At 40.4% G+C, this 24,777-nt stretch overlaps 1 protein-coding gene across 4 annotated transcripts in view; it reads right to left on the minus strand.

Annotated features, from left to right (window-relative positions):
• DIAPH2 (diaphanous related formin 2) overlaps window positions 1-24,777 on the minus strand; it is a 786,157-nt gene that overhangs the window by 473,786 nt on the left and 287,594 nt on the right. For all 4 annotated transcript variants that reach the window (XM_038747818.1, XM_038747822.1, XM_038747820.1 and 1 more), the window contains one exon: window positions 619-720. In XM_038747818.1, the coding sequence (XP_038603746.1) occupies window positions 619-720 (102 nt within the window). The remainder of the gene's footprint in view (window positions 1-618; window positions 721-24,777) is intronic.

Consider the following 24,777-nt stretch of genomic DNA (forward strand, 5'->3'; position numbering starts at 1 on the left):
TTATTATTATTATTATTAAGTGACTTGCCCAAAGTCACACAGCTGATAAGTGGCAGAGCCGGGATTTGAACCGATGACCTCTGACTCCAAAGCCCGTGCTCTTTCCACTGAGCCACACTGCTTCCCCAAGCGTGGAAGCATTACACAGTGATTACGCAGAAGAATCTGGAGATTCTTTCAAGTACTGTTAATGCTTCCCTAAACTGTGGAGTACAATTTCAAAGATAAAAAATCTATCCTATACTTATTCTAAAAAGTTTTTTTTTCTGGTAAGTGAAATTGCTGTACTTGAGGGGAAAGGAAAGAAAAGGCAGAAAGAGGCAAAGAAAAAGAGAGATGAGGTACATATTCCTGTCTGACAAGAGTACAATGGAATTAATAGACATGATCTCTGTCCTCGAGTGGTTTCCTGCTTCTGGACACCTTTGACATGAAGCATTTTGGACATAAAGGGCAATACTATCCTGCACAGTGAAGAATATGATTAGATGGGATTATTGGATAATTAGGAACCCTGGAAATGAAAAATGTGAGAAAACAAGATTCACTGTAGAGAACGATGTTTTGCAGAGGTACATTAAAAACGACTGGCTGATTAATGACAAAAAAGTTACATACACAGGTTCTGGGCTGTTTTTGCATCCAAAACTCTCAATTCTTTCACTTTCTTCTTCGGTACTGCTATTTTCTTTTCTTCTGTAACTTCCAGTGTCTTTTTCACTGCAAAGGATGAGGGAAAGTTCTTTCAAAAACAATGTCAATACAAGTATTAAATGTGTGAAAATGTATTATCTAAAACATAATACAAAAATTAACCACACTCTTGAAAAACACTATTTTAAAATAAAAAACAATCATGCATTAATTAGGCAATAGAAAGAACTGTTGCTTCAGCTCAAGTACAAAAAAAGGAGAGAACCAAAACAAAAACATAATAATAATAATGATGGTATTTGTTAAGCATTTACTGTGTGCCAAGCACTGTTCTAAGCACTGGAGTAGATACAAGGTAATCAGGTTGTCCAGGTTGTCCCACGTGGGGCTCACAGTCTCAATCCCCATTTTACAGATGAGGTAACTGAGGCACAGAGAAGTTCAGTAACTTGTCCAAGGTCACAAAGCAGACAAGTGGAGGAGCTGGGATCAGAACCCATGACCTCCGGCTCACAAGCCCGTGCTCTTGTCACTAGGCTAGGACCATAAATATACTGTTTCCCTGCTAAGGGGGCAACATTCATTTTCTTCTCGATAGAATTCCAACTCTTTTACAGGCTGTATTTCAAGAACCAACACCAAAATTGAAAAATAGCTATTACAGGCTATTCAGAATCATGATCCACTGTTTATAACAATTTAATGGATTGGGTCCCTTTGCATACATTAATAATAGGATAAGAATAAACAAACAGCAATATTGCAATGTAAAATGGATAAGAGGGATCACTAATTGAGGGTGTGGTTTAATCTTGATTACAAGAAGGTAATAAATTCGCTAATTGCAAACAGTACACTCTTGCTTGAATAAACCTCTGAGATCCTTGGATTGGGGTTCAATAATGAGAAAAAGTGTTAGACAACCTCCTCTGGGGTACTAAAACACAGAATCTAGGAACTTTGTTTAATTGAAAGACTTCGCCATGACAAGGCCAAAAGGAGTTACAGTGTGGAAATACTGGTGATCTTTTTCTGGTGCACAAGAATGTAATGAGTTCTAGCAGATTGCATCTGAAAATGCAAGTTTTAATCATCCACATATCATGAGGATGCTTTCGATTAAGACAGCTTTGTCCCTCAGAACCCCTAAACCTAAATTTTCACCCAATTTCAAAGTTTATCTCTAAAAAAAGAATTCCTAAAGTTTATGAACTGAAAATTTGATTTTCTTTTCCCCTACATCAGTTTGCTGCCACAAATACCGGTCAGGATTCTAATTTTCACTTCACTTAGGGAAGATAAATACATTCCTAAAATGTATTTCTAAAAAAATGCAGAAGTGAGCTCAAAACGGTGCAGATGACGTGGTTCAAGAAATTAAATACAGTGCTAATAAAAAGCCCACATATTAGAGGTATGTTCCTAGTTTGTCTTAGGACTCGAGGTTCTTCAGTTATCTGGAGTTCCACTTCCCCATTTGCCTCCTCTCTTTGCTGCCAACCAGGTATCACTACCTTTGTCATCCTTTCTTGTTCTATCCCAATATTTATCTCTCCTACAGTCCCATCCCTCGAATTCCACACTCATCTTTACCATTGAATCCCTGTTACTGGCTCTACTTTCTATGCCCTCTGACCTACCTCAGTTCCTCCCTCAGCTCCACTTTCCACAGCTTCCTTCCTGAACTGAGACGTTGAACTGAGATGCGGAGACGTTTCATCCTTTCTTCATCCCACCCTCATGTCCACAGCACTTATGTACATATTGGTAATTTATCAATTTATATTAATGTCTATCTCCCCCTCTAAACTGTTAACCTATACCTTCTTAGGTGCTTTGTACAGTGTTCTGCACACAATAAGTGCTCAATACACAGGATTGGTTGCTTGGTCAGTTGCAAGAAGATAGGGTACCTAGGTGTACAATGACCATTAAGGGACACCGGATGATAGTCTTTGGTAAATGCAACTGAGTTTTTGACTACACAAAAGCTGGGTTATTATATATCAATTTACCAAGCTCTACTATTACAATTGAATGTATTGGACTCATGATAACTTTTCTCTTGGGAAATCTCTTTTAAATACACCCATCTACAGATTTCATGACATGATGGTGATAACACACTTAGAACCTAGTGCAAACTAACAGTAGTAATAATAATAATGTTGGCATTTGTTAAGCGCTTACTATGTGCAAAGCACAGTTCTAAGCACTGGGGGGGATACAAAGTGATCAGGTTGTCCCATGTGGGGTTCACAGTCTTAATCTCCATTTTACAGATGAGGTAACTGAGGCTCAGAGAAGTTAAGTGATTTGCCCAAGGTCACACAACAGACATGTGGCGGATAGTAGTTGTAGGAGTAATCAACCAATCAATCAAATCGTATTTATTGAGCGCTTACTGTGTGCAGAGCACTGTACAAAGCACTGTACTAAGCACTGCACTAAGCACTGACATGAGCACTGTACTAAGGAGTAGATTTAGTCTACATCTACTGGCTGCAGTGCTTTGTATGCCCAGCTTGGGAAGTACAGAACAAGGGATAGATGTCTTGTCCACGAAGGTCTTATACTCTAATAGGAGAGCTTAAATAAATAAAAGTTTTTACAGTGATCAAAAGTAATAATTGCATGTACAGATCAATATCAATAACGGTATTTATTAAGCACAGCACTATGCACTGGAGTAGATTCAAGATTCCCCTTTCAGGGTCGCAGATGGAGAGTTTCTAGTACTCTACCAGTCTCAGCTATGGGCAGGAGAGTCAAGCAGATTGCCTTCCACTCACTAGCCACTGGCCGAGCAATCTGCTACAAGTCAAAACTCACCCATGCTGGGCAGTAGTAGCAGCATGGGAGAGAGTCGAGGATGGAGACTCAAGTTTACTGCGCGGAAGGTGGCAATGGTAAACCACTTCCACATTTTTACCAAGAAAACTCTGTGGATCCACTACCAGAACGATTGCAGATGGAGAGCGGGCTGTTCTGGGGGACATGTGTCCGTGGTGTTGCTATGGGTCGGAAACGACTCAATGGCATGAGACAAGATATGAGATAATCAGGATGGACCGTAAACTCATTGTGGGCACGGAATGTGTCTGTTATACTATTACATTGTACTTTTCTGAGCACTTAGTATAGTGCTCTGCACAAAGTAAGTGCTCAATTAATACAACTAACTGACTGATACGCTCCCTGTCCCACATGGGGCTCAGAGTCTAAGCAGGAGGGAAAACAGGCACGGAATCACCATTTCAGAGATGAGGAACCCGAGGCACAAAGAAGTGAAGTGACTTGCCCAAGGTCCCACAGAGAACAAGTGGAAGAATTAGGATTAGAACCCAGGTCCTCTGACTCTCATGTCCATGCTCTTTCCATTAGTTTGTGCTGCTACCGACCGAATAAATGTGTATATTTATGCACAAATACGCAAGGGCTGAGGATGAGAATGAGGAGGGCTATAAGTGCTAGAGATGACTAATGGGTTTATATGATTTGGAATGCTGGGAATTACTTGGGAAGGCATGTTGGAGGAGATGGGCTTCCAGGAGGGCTTTGAATAGGGAGTGGGCTGTGATCTGTCAGATTTGTGGAGATTTCCGTCAATTACCCAGCCTGTAAAAAACTGTAAAAAAAAATTACCCAGCCTGAGAAGCAGCGTGGCTCAGTGGAAAGAGCAAGGGCTTTGGAGTCAGAGGACATGGGTTCAAATCCCGGCTCTGCCAATTGTCAGATGTGTGAATTTGGGCAAGTCACTTAACTTCTCTGTGCCTCAGTTACCTCAACTGTAAAATGGGGATGAAGACTGTGAGGCCCCTGGGGGACAACCTGATCACCTTGTAACCTTCCCAGTGCTTAGAACAGTGCTTTGCACATAGTAAGCACTTAACACATGCCATTATTATTATTATTATTATTTGAACATAGTAAGTGCTTAATAAATGCCATCATCATTATTATTATTATTATTATTAATCAAAAAGGGATTAAGATTGTGAGCCCCATGTAGGACAGGGACTATACGCAACCTGATTATCTTGTATTTATGTTGCGCTAGTACAGCGCTCTGCACACAGTAAGCGCTCAATAAATACGATTGATGATGATGCTAGTACATGTCTGGCTTAACAAATACCATAAAAAAGGGAGTTACAAATCAGGGAAGTAGCATAAGTGAGCTGATGGAGGCAGGAAAATCCAGGGTGAGGTACAGTTAGAAGGTTAGTTTGGGAGGAATGAGGAGTCCAGGTAGGGAAATAGCCAGTGAAAAGAGCAGATATTTTGGGTACGTTGAGTTGGTGGAGAATTGTGAAGCCAACTGTGAAGAGTTTTGGCTTCAAGCGAAGCAATTGTGGCTGCTGTGACAGAGAATCACTGTACTGTTAAGATAGGAAGATTAGGAAGAGCACAAGATTTAGGGGAAGCAGGACACCTTGGTTTTAAAGAAGAGAAGCACTACTGCCTAGTGGAGAATGCATGGGCCTGGTCATCAGAAGGACCTGGGTTCTAATCAATCAATCGTATTTATTGAGCACTTACTGTGTGCAGAGCACTGTACTAAGCGCTTGGGAAGTACAAGTTGGCAACATATATATCCCAGCTCTGTCACTTGTCTTCTGTGTGACCTTGGGCAAATAACTTCTCAGTGCCTCAGTTACCTCATCTGTAAAATGGGCATTAAGACTGTCAGCCCATGTGGAACAGGGACTGTGTCTAACCAGATAAACATGTATCTACCCTAGTGCTTAGTACAGTGACTGGACCATAGTAAGTGCTTAACAAATCGCTAAAAAAAACCAAACCCAAAACACGCTACATTTGTGTTGCCAGAGGTACACCAAATTGGAAAAATCCTTAAACTGTGAGTCCCATGTGGGCCAGAAGCTGTGTCCAAACTGATTATCTTATATCTACCCCAACACTTAATACAGTGCCGGTATTCTATGTGAGATTATAAATTGGATGAAAGGTCAGGTCTAGAGAGGTGGACTTGGGGGTCATCTGAAGTGAAATCGTAGGACTGATTCTTGAGCTTGTAAATTAGAAATCTCCCCACACAGAATAGAGAAATGAAAATAGGATTGCTTTTGCCCAATATCAGGAGACATCTTAGTGCTACCCAAACTAAAAACTTTCATTTTTCTGCCTTATTTGTTATTTCTGAAAGTTTACCTTGGAGATCACTTCCCTGGGCTTAAATAAATAGGGCCTCTCTCAGGATTAGCACTGAGACATCAAATTTCTCCCAGAGGTAGAAAAGGCTTAATATGTTAAAATTTGAGATTCCATAGTGACCATAAATGTCTCTTGTCCTTGGTTTTATTTCATTGCTTCTCCAATACAGAAACACATGTTTCTCAGATGTATGGCAGTTCTATAATTATCTGAAGTAGCTTGATGTGACTGAAGAGCTGATTCTGTTCTAACACAATACCAAGGGACGTGATTCTCTTATTGATGTGACTACAGCAATCCCATCTCTGATAATAATGCTATCATCCCTCCCGCAAAGGAAATGCTAAAATTCAACATATCTATGTTAAATTTGTTGTTTAAAACATTCAACAATTCCCATAGATAACAGTTATGTGATAGTAATTCCATAATATGAAAGAAACAATTCTTTTTAAGTCAAGTAGATTTTGATGTGAATTAATCCATCCACACATATTTTATTAATAAAATGGACATTCAATTGGGGAGACTAATGACTTGAATAAATAAAAAAAAATCCTGAGCATACTCTTATATTTATGTTAAGACAGCGGTCTGTGTGTAATTGTGTTATAAATCTATTAGTTTAGAACTGAGGGATGATCATCAGCATAAAACAAACCTGGTTACATTACTGCCCCAATCTAATTTAGTCAGTTGTACTAAGGAATATTCAGTGCTCTCCTATTAAATTCTGTAATCCCAGTGGCCACATGGCCCATGACAAGTTGCTTAATTACTTGTAATGTGAAACAGATATTAAATGCATTTTAACTGGGAAACACTGATTGATTTAAATTCTGCCACATAAATCCCAGGGAAGGCTATTCAATTCTTCTACTGTATTTTGAATCCCCTTAAAATTCTATCACAGAATTGAATTCCTTTAATAAGAATTTATACCATTCTGACAAAAGTACTATTATCCTCCATCTACAGATCTGCTTATATTACCAATGATACTTATCGAGTGCTTACTGTGTGCAGAGTGGGTAGACACGTTCCCTGCCCACAACAAGCTTACAGTCTAGAAGGGGAGACAGACATTTATATAAATGATTTATAATGTAATTATAGATACATACATTAAGTGCTTTGGGGTGAATATAAAGATTCCAAAGGTCACAGATCCAAGAGTATAACTGACCAAGAAGGATATTATAACAATGCCCAAGCTAAACGGCATAAGTGCTCGTCTCCAAAAGCTATGTGAATTCTTGTTTGGTTTCATCTGAATAGACTCGGCCACGGAGGGAATTCTTTTTTTCACTCCTAGACATGCTAATTAAAAAGTTGAGAGCTGGTTGTCCCGTTGCACCATTAACTCTCCATGTGTTGCATCATACAGCAACATGTGTGTGGGTCAAAATTAATGAATATACTTCCATTCGTATTCCAACTAGGTCAACTAGAGAGTGACTGAAATTCTGAAAGCTGGAGATAATAAAAGATGGGAGGGAGCAACATGCCCAAATAAACACCTACAAAATAATAATAATAATAAGAAGAAGAAGAAGAATGGCATTTATTAAGCACATACTATTTGCAAAGCACTGTTCTAAGCGCTGGGGAGGTTATAAGGTGATCAGGTTGTCCTCCGGGAGGCTCACAGTCTTAATCCCCATTTTACAGATGAGGTCACTGAGGCACAGAGAAGTTAAGTGACTTGCCAAAAGTCACACAGCTGACACTTGGCAAAGACAGGATTTGAACCCATGACCTCTGCCCATGTTCTTTCCACTGAGCCACGCTGCTTCTCTAATGGCTCTCTTCTCTAAAAGGGGATTTAGGCTAATAAACACATGATAGGAGAGATTTTTACTTCTTACTTTGCTTAGGCAAGAACTTCCTTAAAGAATCCAAGTAATAGTCTTTTAATCATCAGGAACAGCAAATACACCCCAAACACATGGCAAAATGAAGCAAAATAGCCCAAGATAGAACTGGCGAAGGTAAAGCAATCCCATTCCGAGTACCTTTATGCAATAGACAAATAATTCTGTTGATACTTTCCTATACTTCATTTTTACCTTCATTGGAGCACTTTATAGTTCAATTTAACAAGACTGAATGACTCAATAATTTGAACACATCAGTTCCACGCAATATAAATGAAGGTTTGCCTTTTTTTTCTACCTAGGAAGTCTTGGAAAATTGCAAAGATCTCAAGTATATAGGAATCGATGACAATGACTTTAAATTAACCATGTTGGTGAGCGACCAAGAGTTTGTTTTCGATTGTGCTTGAAGTCTATTTTCTGCATAACAGCACATTTGTTTACCAAATCTTAAAAGGGAATCTGATGCAACATGCGGTAAGAGATTGTTTTCCAGTCCATGCTTACACAGAACTGCTGTAGGCTTTTTTTAAAACCCAGAACTGCCCTACACCTGTGGATTAATGAATGTGTCGCACGGAAAGAGAGGGTTCATTTGGAAACCTTCAAGGTAAGTGAAGTGATAAGGAGACATTACTAGAAATTTTTCAGATGCTTAAAGCATATTAAACATGACTATTCCCACAACTAGTAGAGAATATACAGAAATACCCCATAATTGTTCGGAGAGCTAATTAAAGAAAACAAACTTCGTGTTTTACTTCATAAAGAAGGGGCATGGGTCCTGGGAATCATTATTTTCATAGTATGCATGCTCACCTGTTCATTAATCTCATGACCAAACTGCTAAATGTCAGTAGAGCATCATATTTAACAAATGTGATATTTTATATTTCAAAAAGTAAAATCCAATTATTTGTTTTTAAAAATAGGAAGCAGCCAAAAACCTGAAGCAGACATATTGTGTTAGCTACTTTGAACACACAATTTGAGGGTAAGATTCCACATTACTCTTCACCTATAAATAGTAGAAACTAAAAAACATTGTTTAGCATTGTTGTAAGCGCTGAGAAATCGTCATGACTGAACTCCTTAAAATCAGCCTATTTCCTGAGACCTTTTGTAAATCTGTAAAGTCAGCTATTTACTGAGCGCTCCTAAATCCGTAAGATCCTCCTGTTTACTGACCGCTTTCGGAAATCTGTCAAATCGTCCTATTTACTGAGCGCTCGCAAATCCCTAAAACTGTAATGACTGAGCACTTTCGTAACTTTTTAAAATCAGCCCATTTACTGAGCGGTCTCGTAAATCCCTAAAATCAGCCTATTTACTGAACGCTTTCATAAATCCGTCAAATCGTCCTATTTACTGAGCGCTCTCGTAAATGTTTTGTTGTCTGTCTCCCTCTTGTAGACTGTGAGCCCGTTGTTGGGTAGGGACTGTCCCTATATGTTGCCGACTTGTACTTCCCAAGTGCTTAGTACAGTGCTGTGCACACAGTAAGTGCTCAATAAATGCGATTGAATGAATGAATCTGAACCCAGGTACAAATTCTGAAGTTTTGGGGTCTCAAATAAAGGCTATTATTCAGGTATTATTTCTTCAGCCTGAAATGGATGGTCTATGTTCATTTCTGATGGGACCAATCGTAGCTGTGAACCTGACCCAAATTCTTAGACGCTTCTCTGTGATTTGGGGCATATCATTCGCGCTAGGGAGATGGCTCACTGTGACACATTTCAGTCTGGAATTTTCTGTAGATACATCTACTGGATTCCCATAATAGTAATGGTGAGTGAGGCAGTCAGTAGGTGAGGGAAGTTTTCCAGTGTGTTTGACAGGCTTTCCACATGACTTACTAAAGTAAATGAGCTCAATTTAGAGACAGAGATAAAGGGCAATAGTTTCAAATCCTGAGTGGGAAGCCCCTGAGACATTTTGGATAAACTTCAAGTAAACAAATGAATAGTTGACTGCATATCTGGCCTGCAGTGTACACTCACAATTCAGTTGTTTAAACTGCTTCTCTTAAACATTTACGCTTTCTGCTATGTGTTGCTACCTAGCTCATTCATTAATTCCTCAAATCACATTTGAGCACTTACTGTGTGCAGAGCACTATATTAAGCACTTGAGAGAGTACACTATAACAATAAACACATTCCCTGCCCACAACAAGCTTACAGTCTCCAGGGGGGAAACAGACATTAAATAAATTACAGATATGTATATAAGCATTGTATAATACATGATTCCTGCCCACAAAGAATGCCAATTTTAAATTCTATGCAAATTAATAAATACACACTATCCTTTCACTTCTGAGAGTTTGTTTGTTTTTGGTTTAGGAAGCACATGCAGCAGAACACCAGATAACTTTCTTTGGCGGTCTGTTATCAAAATTATGCCCGTACTTTCTGAAGGCTGAGGAAATCACAGACCACTTTGCTATGGACACCAAACCACAGAAGACCAAGAGAAAAATTCCAATGTACCCATTTTACTCGCTGAAGAAGAAGAGCAGCATTTTGGTTTAAGAAAGAAAACATGAATGAATCAATGGGGATATTCAGGAAGATGTCCAATTCTACAATTAAAGCAATGATTTCCCAAAGGCAGGAGCAATTATTCAATGATGGTCACTGAGATTCTCTTACACAGGTAGTCTATGAGGAAAGTAATTATTAGCTTTAAAATTCAGAGTATGTCTCTAATTTATTTTAATATTACAGAATGATAGAAGTCATAATAGAATTCATGTAGTGTGAAATACATACCTGAAAGCTAATATAATATCTAACCTTGGGAACAAAGTGGAATGAAATGTTCCTGGCATAAAAAGCCTTTGGGAAGAGTTACCTCTTGGCAAAAGAAAGAGTATCAAAATGGTATACACACACACACACACATATGTCTGTCAAGTAAAATAATGAGTAGGTGCATAATTTTCAGCAGTTATTAAATGCAAGAGTTTATAAAAAATGAGCTTCGCTGCCAGATTTTTACTTCTTTACTGTAACATCAATGCGTTGCTAGAAGTTGAGCCCTATAGGGAAGGGAAAAATGGAGGTTATTCAAACTCATCCTATCGAACTGAATTAAAGGTTTTGGTGGGAGAGGAAGGGAGGGGAGAAGATGGAAGAGGATCACATACCCCACATAGCATGGGTAGAGGTGTACATGCCACAGTTCTACCCATCCCCGGAAGCAAGCACAGGTCTGAACTGGGCCAGTTCAAAGCTACTCTTGTGTTCCTGCAATACTGTAATGGTGATATTTAGTAAATGCTTACTATGTGCCAGGTACTGTACTACACACTGGGGTGGATACAAGCAAATTGGGCTGGATACGGTCAGTCCCTGTCCCATATTCATTCATTCAATTTATTCAATCATATTTATTGAGTGCTTACTGTGTGTAGAGCACTGTACTAAGAGCTTGGGAAATACAGGTTGGCAACATATAGAGACGGTCCCTACCCAACAACGGGCTCACCTTCTAGAAGGGGGAGACAGACAACAAAACAAAACATGTGGACAGGTGTCAAGTCAACTGAATAAATAGAAATAAAACTAGATGCACAGCACTAACAAAATAAATAGAATAGTATGGGACTCTAGCTTTACTTCTATTTATTCGGATGACTTGACACCTGTCCACATGCTTTGTTTTGTTGTCTGTCTCCCCCTTCTATTAATCAATCAATCAATCAATCATATTTATTGAGTGCTTACTGTGTGCAGAGCACTGTACTAAGCGCTTGGGAAGTACAAGTTGGCAACATATAGAGACGGTCCCTACCCAACAGTGGGCTCACAGTCTAGAAGGGGGAGACAGAGAACAAAACAAAACATATTAACAAAATGAAATAGAATAGATATGTGCAAGTAAAATAGAGTAATAATTACGTACCAACATATACACATATATACAGGTGGTGTGGGGAAGGGAAGGAGGTAAGGTGGAGGGGATGGAGAGGGGGAGGAGGGGGAGAGGAAGGAGGGAGCTCAGTGTGGGGTGGGAAGGCCTCCTGGAGGAGGTGAGCTCTCAGTAGGGCCTTGAAGGGAGGAAGAGAGTGAGCTTGGAGGATATGCGGAGGGAGGGCATTCCAGGCCCTGGGGATGACGTGGGCCAGGGGTCGATGGTGGGACAGGCGAGAACGAGGCACGGTGAGGAGATTAGCGGCAGAGGAGCGGAGGGTGCGGGGTGGGCTGGAGAAGGAGAGAAGGGAGGTGAGGTAGGAGGAAGTGAGGTGATGGAGAGCTGTGAAGCCGAGGGTGAGGAGTTTCTGCCTGATGTGTAGGTTGATTGGTAGCCACTGGAGATTTTTGAGGAGACTAGACTGTGAGCCCATTGTTGGGTAGGGACCGTCTCTATATGTTGCTGACTTGTACTTCCCAAGCGCTTAGTACAGTGCTCTGCACGCAGTAAGCGCGCAATAAATACTATTGAATGAATGACTCACAGTCTCAATCCCCATTTTACAGATACGCTAACTGAGGCCAGGAGAAGTGAAGTGACTTGCCCCAGGCTCACAGTCTCAATTCCCATTTTACAAATGAGGTAACTGAGGCCCAGAAAGTGAAGTAACTTCCCCAAGGCCACACGGCAGGGCCAGTACTAAAACCCAGGTCTGACTTCTGATTCCAAGGCCCCTGCTCTATGTACTAGCCATGCTGCTTCCCAGAATCACCTGCTGACATTCAATGCTCCCGACAATACAGGCAGTGTTTGGGTCCAGCATCTCGGGTCTCTTTCCTGCCCAGGGCAACAGAGCGGGCCAAGAGAGAGCGAGAGATCCACCTTCAGCGCATGTCACCCACAGAGTCACCCCATGGAGGTACCCCCAGGAGATAGAATTTGGTCTTGTTAGTATCATCTGAAACTGAACCCACTTTTGGCTTAAAGGCCACTGCTTTGACTCCCTCCGACCACAACTACCTGTCTCAGCTTCACAGAACATCAAAATATACTCTCATGAATCTTGAATCATCAATCAGATCACCGTACTAAGCACTTGGAAAAACAAAACACAAAATGGTTGGAGGCCCCATCCCTGCCCACACATAGCCCACTGTTGGGTAGGGACTGTCTCTATATGTTGCCAACTTGTACTTCCCAAGCGCTTAGTACAGTGCTCTGCACACAGTAAGTGCTCAATAAATACGATTGATTGATTAGGGACCGTTTCTATATGTTGCCAACTTGTACTTCCCAAGCGCTTAGTACAGTGCTCTGCACACAGTAAGTGCTCAATAAATACGATTGAACGAATGAATGAATGAATGAAAGATAGTAAAACAGATTATGGATAGGGGAATTAGTGGAGCATAAGAATATCTACCAAAGTACTGTGGGTCTGGGGTGAGAATCAAAGTCCTTAAGGGCCAATTTGTACTTCCCAAGTGCTTAGTACAGTGCTCTGCACATAGTAAGCGCTCAATAAATACGATTGATTGATTGATTGATTAAGGGAGCTTCTGATTCATAGGTTTCAAAAATTTAACTTCAGGGAGGTCACAGCCACTGTCTGCTTTTGGAAAGCTGGGAGAATTTTGATTGGAAATAGAACAATTTAGACTGAGTGTAGAAATTGAATTGTTCTTTGACAGGGGAGGCTGAAGACCAGAAGCAATTTATTGTGTGTGTGTGTGATTTTGTCTATCTTTAATGTGCTTGACTTCTGTGGTTTTCCAAATAAGTGTTGGTCTTCCTTTCTGACTTTATTTCTGTTTCCCACCATCTCTCAGCATTATTCAGGCCAATCTGGGAAGATCAGCCCCCACAAACCCCTTCAATCAATCAATCAATCAATCACATTTATTGAGCGCTTACTGTGTGCAGAGCACTGTACTAAGCGCTTGGGAAGTACAAATTGGGAACATATAGAGACAGTCCCTACCCAACAGTGGGCTCACAGTCTAAAAGGGGGAGACAGAGAACAAAACCAAACATACTAACAAAATAAAATAAATAGAATAGATATGGACAAGTAAAATAAACAAATAAATAGAGTAATAAATATGTACAAACATATATACATATATACAGGTGTATATGTGTATATGTATATGTATATATGTATATATACACCCTTCAAGGTGTAACCCCCTCCCGCTCAAAATTTGATCTCTTTTGGTGCAATACCAAATGGTTTTAATGTCCAACTATTTTTCTCCTTCAGTTATCAAATTCATTTACAAAAGTCAAGGACAGAGGTGGAAAAAAAAATAAACACACCAACCAAACTTTGTGTTGTTGGAGAAATTCCCAGCTGAAGGTCAGTTAGAAAAATTAGAGGTGGATGTGGGACTAATATGGATTGAAGAAGCTTTAAAAGCTATCCATCACCTGAAAAATGGGAAAGGAGCGGGTATTGATCACGTCGCCAGCAAAATCACGGAAGGAGGAAAAGGTAGGTTATCTGCCAAGCAGTGTAAGATTGAGAGTAAAACACAGAAATGCAGAAGCAAGAAATCATCATGCAGTCGGTGAAGCAAGGCAGTTTGCCTGACTGCAACAACTGATGAGGTGGAACATTGTCTTGGAAACATTTGTTTCTATCTAATACAACTGGAAAGAATTAGAGAGGTGGTTAAAAAAATTACTGAAAATTCAAAACCTGCAAGAGAGTCTTAATTTGCATTGTATTTGCTGTTCAGCTTTGTTCTACAACTTCACAGGCATCTGCTCCTAGACCACAATTTTGAAAGCAAAGCAAGAACATGAAATGGATAGTATTTTAAAAGTGGCTCATCTTCTTCTGACAAAAGACCTGTAGAAGACCTAACAGGAAGAGTAAGGACCATTAACAATTGTGGTACATTTTAATGTGTTTCCAGGGGTTTATGTTATTTCTTTTTTAATACTCTGTCAGAGTGGAAAAACAGATTTTCAGAATTTCCTCTGCACCTTATTTAAACTTAAATTGATGCCTCTCCCCACTCCTTTGGTTCTTCCATTTGTTTTTCCTTATGGAGAAATAAATGTTCACACTGCAATTTTGATTTCAAATTTCCAATGTGTACCATCCTTCCCCCTTTCCCTCTGTGCACCAATAATTAGATAAGAACATCAGAGCTGAGGCCTGGCACCTCACTCTACACTTTATGAAAGTGGAAGGGTCTTGATTGATATGTTATTTTCCACAAAAAAATGCCCGCTGGTTGAGCTACATATGGCCTTTGCCAATTTATAAAGACTGAGGCCTTAAGGAATATTTTTAAGAATTGAGGGAATTAATATTAAATAGTGTGAAAGTATTCTATTTAAAATCGGCATTCAGAAGTAGGGATTTTAAGCAATTGCTCTACAAGGAAATTTCACTTCAGCAGACCTCAGAAGTCTCTCAATTTTCTTTTGCTAATCTGAAAATTGCTTGTGGAACGTACTCGGCTTAGTTTACAGTCACTTTCAAATAAACATGGCTTTAAAATGTCTTTAAAAGGAAATGGCTGTTATCGTATAGCTTGCTTAAACAAGGTTGACTGTAACCCTCATCATTAGAGCAACTCTGTCTGAACAAAGTGTCTGCCATATTCAACAGGATTCTGTGTATTACACCTTATTGGGGTCTATCACCAGGTTCATGAAGGAATGATTTTACGCATAATGACCAAGTGCTTTTCGACACCTGTTACCAAGTAATTCGCTTTTGAGAAGGTGTCATTTACCAGGGAACAAGCGACTGAAGTAAACCCACTTTGGCTGTTAACTTCAGTTTTCACTTCAGTAATGAAGTCCACTGGGATGGAATTACATTCACCATATTTGCAGCAGCTAGCAAATGGCAACGAATAAGGAAAACATAGTTAACAATAAAATTTCACAGAGCAAGACCTGTGAAAAGGCAGAGCTTTTGCAATGGCAGGCCCAATTCCTCAGTCATTACGGAAGAAATAGCTCATTAGTGATTTGATTAGCCCATGAACCTTTGGGGAAGTTACAGATAAGCAATTATCTGCATAGCTGCAAATGTATAAATTGTCAACTCCTCAGGGCATCAGTCAATTGTATTTATTGAGTGCTTACTGTGTGCAAAGCACTGCACTCAGGTCCTAATAATAATAAGGATGGTATCTGTTAAGTGCTTATTATGTGTCAAGCACTGTTCTAAACGATGGGGTGCATAAAAGGCAATCCCACGTGGGGCTCATAGTCTTAATCCCCATTTTACAGATGAGGTAACTGAGGCACAGAGAAGTGAAGTGATTTCCCCAAAGTCACACATCTGACAAGTGGCAGAGACGGGATTAGAACCCATGACCTCTGACTCCCAAGGCGGGGTTTTTTCCAGTAAGCCACGCTGGGGAGTACAATATAACAAAGTCGATAGACACGGTTCCTGTCCACAACAAGCTTACAGTCTAGAGGGGGAGAGAGACATTGATATAAAGAAAGTAATTATGGATATGTTCGTAAGTGCTGTGGGGCTGAGGGAGGAGTGAATAAAGGTGCAAGAGTGACACAGAAGGGAATGGGAGAAGAGGAAAAGAGGGCTTAGGGAAGGCCTCATGGACTAGATGTGCTTTTAACTAGGTTTTGAACGTGGGGAGAGGGATTGTCTGTCAGATATTCATTCATTCCTTCCTTCAAAAGTTTTTACTGAGCTCTTGCTGTGTGCAGAGCACTGTACTTCGAACTTGGAAGGTACAACATAGCAATAAAGAGAGACAATCCCTGCCCACAACGGGCTCACAGTTGGGGGTGTGGGGGTGTGAAGGTTATGGGTTGTTCCAAGCCAGAGGCATAATAATAATAATAATAATAATAATAATAATAATAATAATAATAATAATAATAACAACAACAACATTTATTAAGCGCTTACTATCTGCAAAGCACTATTCTAAGTGCTGGGGAGGTTACAAGGTGATCAGGTTGTCCCATGTGGGGCTCACAGTCTTTATCCCCATTTTCCAGATGAGGTAACTGAGGTCCAGAGAAGTGAAGTGACTTGCCCAAAGTCACACAGCTGGCAATTGGTGGAGCCGGGCGAGCAGTCAGTGGTGAGATAGATGAGATCGAGGCCCAGTGAGTAGGTTGGCAGTAGAGGAGCAAACAGTGAGGGCTGGGTTGTAATAAGAAATCAGGGTGATAAGTCATTGAGTGCTCTAGAGCCATGGTGTTTCTGTTTGATGTAGAGGGGAAAGGCAACTACTGGAGGCTTTTGTGGAGTGGGGAAACACAGAGTGAATGGTATTGTAAAAAAAAAATGACCTGGACCCCAAGTGGTATGCCACTGGGCTTTTTTTGGGAGTAAAGGTATAACAATCTTGTGCCCTCAAATGGCATCTTTAAAAATGGGTGGTGTGTGTGTGAGAGGGGAAGACAATTTCAAATAAAGCACACAAATAAATAAGGACAACACTGAACCATGAAGCCTGGGGCTCTAGTTCCCCAAATATTGAGGCATGTACGTGAGACTGCTTTAAAATCCAGATTTACCGAGCACCTGCAAACCACACCCCCTAGCCTATTAAGTCAGCAGCTGTGAGATCTATCCACGAACTCCCAATGCCACCTGGAAGGCATGCAAATTGTTCAGACATCTCCTGGAGAGAAAATAAATAAAGTGCCTCTGCTGCCTTTCTATCCTCCCTGCAATCATAAAAGTTAACAACCCTGTCAGGGGAGGAAAAGAGAGAAAGAACCAAAAGCTTAATCCTTAAAACAAAATTCAGTTCTCAAAGTTCTTTGGGGCCATCAGTGGACTTGACAGGGCACTGCAGTCACCTACTGATATGCCCAACTTGTACTTCCCAAGCGCTTAGTACAGTGCTCTGCACACAGTAAGCGCTCAATAAATACGATTGATTGATTGATTGACAAAGTTAATGTTGGCCCAGTGGAAACAGCGTGGGTCTAGGAGTAAGAGGACCTTGATTCTAATCCAGACTCCACCAATGGCCTGCTATGTGACCTTGGGCAAGTCACCTAACTTCTCTGTGCCTCTACTGCCTCTTCTGCAAAATGGAGATTTAAATACCTGTTGTAACTCCTACTTATACTGTGAGCCCCATGTGAGACAGGGACTGTGTTCGATCTGATTAACTTGTATCTATAGCTAAGAGCTTAGTACAGTGTTCTGCAAACAGTAAACACTCAAATATGAGTGAATGAATGAATATCTATCCCAAACTTAGAACAGTGCTGGACGCATAGCGAGCACTTACAAAAGACCACAAAAAGTGCTTCCACAAAGTGCCTTACCAACAGAGTAATTGAAAGTCACCTTATTCAGAAATTAACTAAAAACAGTTAGTTATTCGAAGGCCAAGTTGTGGTGATTGATACACTGTGGAACGTTGGTCTTTCTTCATACATAGAATAAAACCAGGTTTGAAATATTTCACTGAATTTCAGCTTCCTTTGGCTAACCATTGTGAAGTTGAGTAAAACGAACTAATTCAAAATGTTTAAAATATAAAGTGTAACGAAAAGCACACATAAGCACATCCACTAAACAAATGGCTACAAAACATACGGACATATAAACATACAAAATGAACTACTTTGCTCACCCAATTGGGCAAAAGTAAACCTTACTTACCACATAATTTAGGTCAATTAATAACACAGGAAATATAAACATGTGTAACAAAAACCAAAGTGGACAATTGGGTATCACAATTTGCTATCGAAAGTGGTCTCCAGAAGCAAAAGAAGTTAAGTGGTGTCCAGTTTCACCAAGGCTATACTGGGCAAGGAATCATATTTATTGAACGCCTACTGTGTGAAGGTGGTATTTTCCCAGTGGACAGCCATGCCATCCCACAAAAAAAAAGGAAAGTCATAGTTGTCATCCATATTCCCCACTCCTCCAAATAATCAAATAATGAATGGAATCCATTGGAGACCTAATGCATGCAGAACACTCTATTAGGTCTGTTGTGGCTAGGGACTGTCTCTATTGCTGAATTGTACTTTCCAAGTGCTTAGTACAGTGCTCTGCACAGTAAGCGCTCAATAAATACGATTGAAGGAATGAATGTTTGGGAAGAGTACCACAGAGGTAGATGGTGTGATTCCCTGCCCTCAAGACGCTTACAATCTAAAGGAGGAGACATACACAAGATAATTTATTGTTAGGAGAAAGAGGAGGATGGAAAGAAGGATATGTGGGTAAATGGGAAGAGTAAATTGCGGAGAACAGTGGCCTGGTGGTTTGGAAGGGACAAGGAGTTCCATGCAGAGGAAGGCCATGACTGAGGCACCTAGGGTAGGAAAGCAGAGAAAAAAAAGACAGGGATAAAATGGAGCAGAATGTGTAATCACTTAAGTTTTTTGAGATGGGAAGGAGATATGCAGATTGAACCTTTCACAATATGATCCAAACAGCTTAGTGGAGTGTGGATTACAGAGCCAAAGGCTGGGGACAGGAAACTGATACAGTAGTCTAGCTGACACGTGACTGGAACATGGACCATGGCAGTGGTCCTTTGACTAGAGAAACGGACGGATCCAGGAAATGCTGGAGAGGTGGGAAGCTGACGGAATTCGGGGATGCGCCAAATGTGAGATTCAACAGAAAGCAAGGATTCAAGGATAATACTACCAAGGTGGCGGGACTGAGAGACAGAGAGGGTGGTGGTGTTTTCAACACTGATGGTAATAGCCCACTAATCACTGGTTGTGGGGAGTCGGTTGGTCAAGAACCAAATGCTCAAAGAGCACGATTATTTTTCTGTACCTTTCAACAAAGACCAACTCAGCAAAGACCAAATTGGAGAAGCAGCAAGGTCTAGTGGACTGAGCACCATCCTGGGACTCAGAGGACCTGGGTTCTAATCCCAGCTCTGCCACATGACAGCTGTGTGACCTTGTGCAAGTCACCTCACTCCTCTGAGCCCCAATTTTCTAATCTGTATTAGTAATTTCTAATCTAATTTGTAAAATGGGGATTCATTTTTACTCCCTTCTACTTAGACTGTCTCATGTGGAACTGGTGCTGTGTCTGACCTGAATATCTTGTATCTACTTCAGGGCTTACTGAATTGCTTAGAATGGACTAAGTACCTAAAAATACCATTTAAAAGATCATTTTTTTGGACTTCAACAAAACTGCCATGTGTGGAAGAGATGCTGTGTCCTACCTGAATATTTTCTATCTACCCCAGGGCTTAGTGCAGAGCTTTGCATATACTGAGCACTTTAAAATGCCATTTAAAAAAAGGGACCACTTTGTGAACTTGAACAAACCTTTCATATTTGAATGGAGCCTGCAAACAATTCCACTGTTACTAATGTATGTCCTTGTCACCCAAGGGACCGTCTCTATATGTTGCCAACTTGTACTTCCCAAGCACTTAATACAGTGCTCTGCACACAGTAAGTGCTCAATAAATATGATTTAATGAATGAAATATAACCCAGTTATGAAAGACTCCTTGAGTTTTGGTCAAATTAATAAAAAGAAGAGTAAATCAATCCATTTTATTTTTCCAGCTATGGTGATGTTTAGTCTTTTTGAGCTGGTTCCAAAATATGGGTGTATCATAAGCTCATTGTGGCCAGGGAATGTGTCTGTTTATTGCTATATGGTACTCTTCCAAGAACTAAGTACAGTGATCTGCACATGTAAATGTTAAATATGACAACGAACTCAAAACAAATGACATTTGAAAAAAAAATCTTGAAGAGGGAAAGTTATTGTATAAAGTATAAAATGATGTTATTTTCAAAAAAAGATCTAATATGTAGGCAGTAAGTCAATGCAATAATGAAACACTAAACATTTCTATGATATCATGAAGACAGATGACACAAAATGGATGAGATATAAACAGTATACCACCCTGACCAGAAAGAGGAAAAAAAATGAAACTTTAATCTGCTCCCACTCCATTTACTGTATAGGAATAATAATAATAAAAAACAACAAGCTCCCACGGCTTCAACTATCATCTCTACGCCGATGACACCCAGATCTACATCTCTGCCCCTGCCCTCTCCCCCTCCCTCCAGGCTCGCATCTCCTCCTGCCTTCAGGACATCTCCATCTGGATGTCCGCCCGCCACCTAAAGCTCAACATGTCGAAGACTGAGCTCCTTGTCTTCCCTCCCAAACCTTGTCCTCTCCCTGACTTTCCCATCTCTGTTGACGGCACTACCATCCTTCCCGTCTCACAAGCCCGCAACCTTGGTGTCATCCTCGACTCCGCTCTCTCATTCACCCCTCACATCCAAGCCGTCACCAAAACCTGCCGGTCTCAGCTCCGCAACATTGCCAAGATCCGCCCTTTCCTCTCCATCCAAACCGCTACCCTGCTCATTCAAGCTCTCATCCTATCCCGTCTGGACTACTGCACTAGCCTTCTCTCTGATCTCCCATCCTCGTGTCTCTCTCCACTTCAATCCATACTTCATGCTGCTGCCCGGATTATCTTTGTCCAGAAACGCTCTGGACATATTACTCCCCTCATCAAAAACCTCCAATGGCTACCGATCAATCTGCGCATCAGACAGAAACTCCTCACCCTGGGCTTCAAGGCTGTCCATCACCTCGCCCCCTCCTACCTCACCTCCCTTCTCTCCTTCTACTGCCCAGCCCGCACCCTCCGCTCCTCCACCACTAATCTCCTCACTGTACCTCGCTCTCGCCTGTCCCGCCATCGACCCCCGGCCCACGTCATCCCCCGGGCCTGGAATGCCCTCCCTCTGCCCATCCGCCAAGCTAGCTCTCTTCCTCCCTTCAAGGCCCTGCTGAGAGCTCACCTCCTCCAGGAGGCCTTCCCAGACTGAGCCCCTTCTTTCCTCTCCCCCTCGTCCCCCTCTCCATCCCCCCGTCTTACCTCCTTCCCTTCCCCACAGCACCTGTATATATGTATATATGGTTGTACATATTTATTACTCTATTTATTTATTTATTTATTTATTTATTTATTTTACTTGTACATTTCTATCCTACTTATTTTATTTTGTTGGTATGTTTGGTTCTGTTCTCTGTCTCCCCCTTTTAGACTGTGAGCCCACTGTTGGGTAGGGACTGTCTCTATGTGATGCCAATTTGTACTTCCCAAGCGCTTAGTACAGTGCTCTGCACATAGTAAGCGCTCAATAAATACGATTGATTGATTGATTGATTGAACAAGCAAAATGAAGGTATTATTAAGCTTTTAACAACAACAACATATTCTTGTTTTGAATATGAGTTAGTTAATTCAGAAACTGCCTAAATTACTTGCAACTCATTTGGAAACACTCATATTCAAAACAAGAACAAGTGGTCCCTTCAAAATTAAAAAAAAAAATTAGAGGGGAAGAGATACTTTGGGTTATATTATTTATTAATCGGGTAGTTAAAATAAATGTGTCTAAGCAAAGATTAGGAGAGAAAGGTAATCAAAGGAATGATGAAAAATGTACATGGTTGAGTAAGCCAAATTCAAATATACAGAGAAAAGACAGAAATGCAAAATCAAATCCAATTGCTAGAACAGTATGTCACCAAAATCCACCTATCAATTAAAATGGAAATAAGAAATGAACAAATATTGTGCAATTGGCTATACTCCAAAAGAGGAGGCTGTACAGCTGTGTGATGCTGTACAAAAATTTTGTTTTTCCCTTGTCTGATATAATTATTCTTAAACAAAACTCCTCACTTTTATAACAGTAATTTCAGTGCAGAGCTGTAATGATCTTCAATTGCTTTAAACCAGACAGAAAACAAGAAAGAAAAGTATCATATTTTACTTTGAGGAAAAACTGGTGGCACCCTAATTACAAGGAACTGCATATAGTTTTTTTTAATTTTTTAAAATAACAACAACTATAATTATTTGCCATTTGAAGTACCTAATGGCTTCAGGTTGTTCATTTTGGGACATTAGCATTCGCCTATCATTAATCGAAGCAACTTCAATCTTCACTTAATGAATTAAGGCAAATGTGTATGTTGATTAAAAAAAAATTAAGTGGATAACTGGAAAACTGCCCCATATATCCCAAAGTAATCCCGACCACATGTATCTCCTCAAGTTATTGATACACATTCAGGGACAGCCAGAAAAGCTTAATAAAATGCCAGGACATCTTCAGAAAGGGTATAGCAATGAAAGTAAAGAGTATATCAGTCAATCAACCGATGGAATTTATTGAGCACTGTATTAAGTGGTTGGGAGAGTACAATAGAGTTATATAGCTCTCTGCCACCATATAAAGTACAGATATTCCCATGCCTGGATTACTGGGAGTCATTTTAGCTGCCAGAAAGGGTGTCAATCAATGATATTTATTGCAAACGTCCTGTTTGCAGAGCACTGTACTAAACGCTTGGGAGATTATGATACAATAGAGTTGGTAGACATGATTCCTGTCCTAAAGACCTTTAGACTTTACAGTACAAACTTAGGAAAGCCAAGTTTCCTTACGGGATGGAGAAGATTCTGTATGAGAATAGAGTGATGTATGGAATGATCACGTCCCAGACCACCAGAGTGATGGGACACTGCAATTCTCCAAAAACCTAAGAAAAAAACTGTTCTCCCTGCCAGCAGGTTTGGTGAGAAGACCTAAAAGCTTTGTTTTTTCCTTTGTTTTGTTACCACAGTACATAACATATCAGTAGGCTTAGGAAGGTTTGGGATAGGTGAATGGAGGACAGAACTGGAAAAGTTCAAGGGGAAAGTTAGGACTTTGAGAAGGCTCAAATAAGCACATTAAGAACAGGTTCACAATAGGTGATTAGAGGCTAAAGGTAGGTAGCTTTAATAATAATGACATTTATTAAGCACTTACTATGTGCAAAGCACTGCTCTGAGCGATGGGGAGGTTAACAAGATGATCAGGTTGTCCCACGGGGGGTTCACAGTCTTAATCCCCATTTTACAGATGAGGGAACTGAGGCCCAGAGAAGTTAAGTGACTTGCCCAAAGTCACCCAGCTGACAATTGGCGGAGCCGGGATTTGAACCCATGATCTCCACAATATGTCTAAAACTTGGTGTATGGATGACAAAGAAGTTAACAATCAGAGAGAGCCTCCCAGCATTTATTGCCATTGCCCTAAATGAGATACTGGACTGAAGAGAGTATTGATCAGACCTGCTCAAATGGGGAACTCAGCTACAACGTTCACAAATTAAACAACTGGCTTGTATACTTTCAAACTGATTCATTTTCTTCACTGACCTATCCAGATATAGTTCAAAATTAATAAAGAGATGTAAACATTTGCGATTAACGTTAACCCTGATGATAGAAATGATGCCATCGGATTATTCTGCTTGTCCTGTAGTGATTCACCAATAAAATACCAGCAAGAAACCTTATTTTAAATTGTGTCAAGTGAGCAAGTTACATTCAAAAGACTCTCACAGAACTGGAAAATCCTTTGCCGGCCTCTATGCTATAAGCCCCTTGAGGGCAGGGAATGTGTCTGTTTTATCGTACTCTTCCAAGTGCTTAGTACAGTGTTCGGCACATAAGCACTCAATAAATAGCATTTATTGGTTGACTGGGCATTTTAAGTTAGCACTTTTTAAGTGTAACTAAAGAGCTCAGCACAATGAACAGCTAGTGGTTTATTTTTTTACTTTCAACATCTGTGTCTTTGAGAATACTGATAGTATAGTTTTATAGCACACTTCCATGAATGGCAATCATCTTCTAATACATATGGGGACTAGAGAGCATGGATCAATTTGTCGAGTTATACTACTAGCATGGACAATCAGCCTTAACTGAAGAAATCAGGAGCACATGTAAAAATCAGCTTTAGTATTTCAGAAACGATAGGTGCCACTTGCCTTGGATGTTGTGGGTAAACTTAATAGCAGATTAAATAGGTTCCACCCATATCTTTAACACTATAATAGACTCTAACACTCAATTAAATTTACTAAGAATATGCTACTAGTCCACTATTAATCAGAGAAGCACTAAAAAGTATAGGTTGTGCCCACCCAGACATTTTCTCCTTTATCTTTACTTTCACTTACCGCCTGCCATTGCCAATCAATCAATAAATCATATTTATTGGCCACTAACTGTGTGCAGATCACTGTACTAAGCTCTGGGGAAAGTACAAGATAATAAAAGACACATTACTTGCCCACAATGAGCTT

This window comes from Tachyglossus aculeatus, chromosome 6, assembly GCF_015852505.1.
Source record: "Tachyglossus aculeatus isolate mTacAcu1 chromosome 6, mTacAcu1.pri, whole genome shotgun sequence".
NCBI lineage: Eukaryota > Metazoa > Chordata > Mammalia > Monotremata > Tachyglossidae > Tachyglossus > Tachyglossus aculeatus.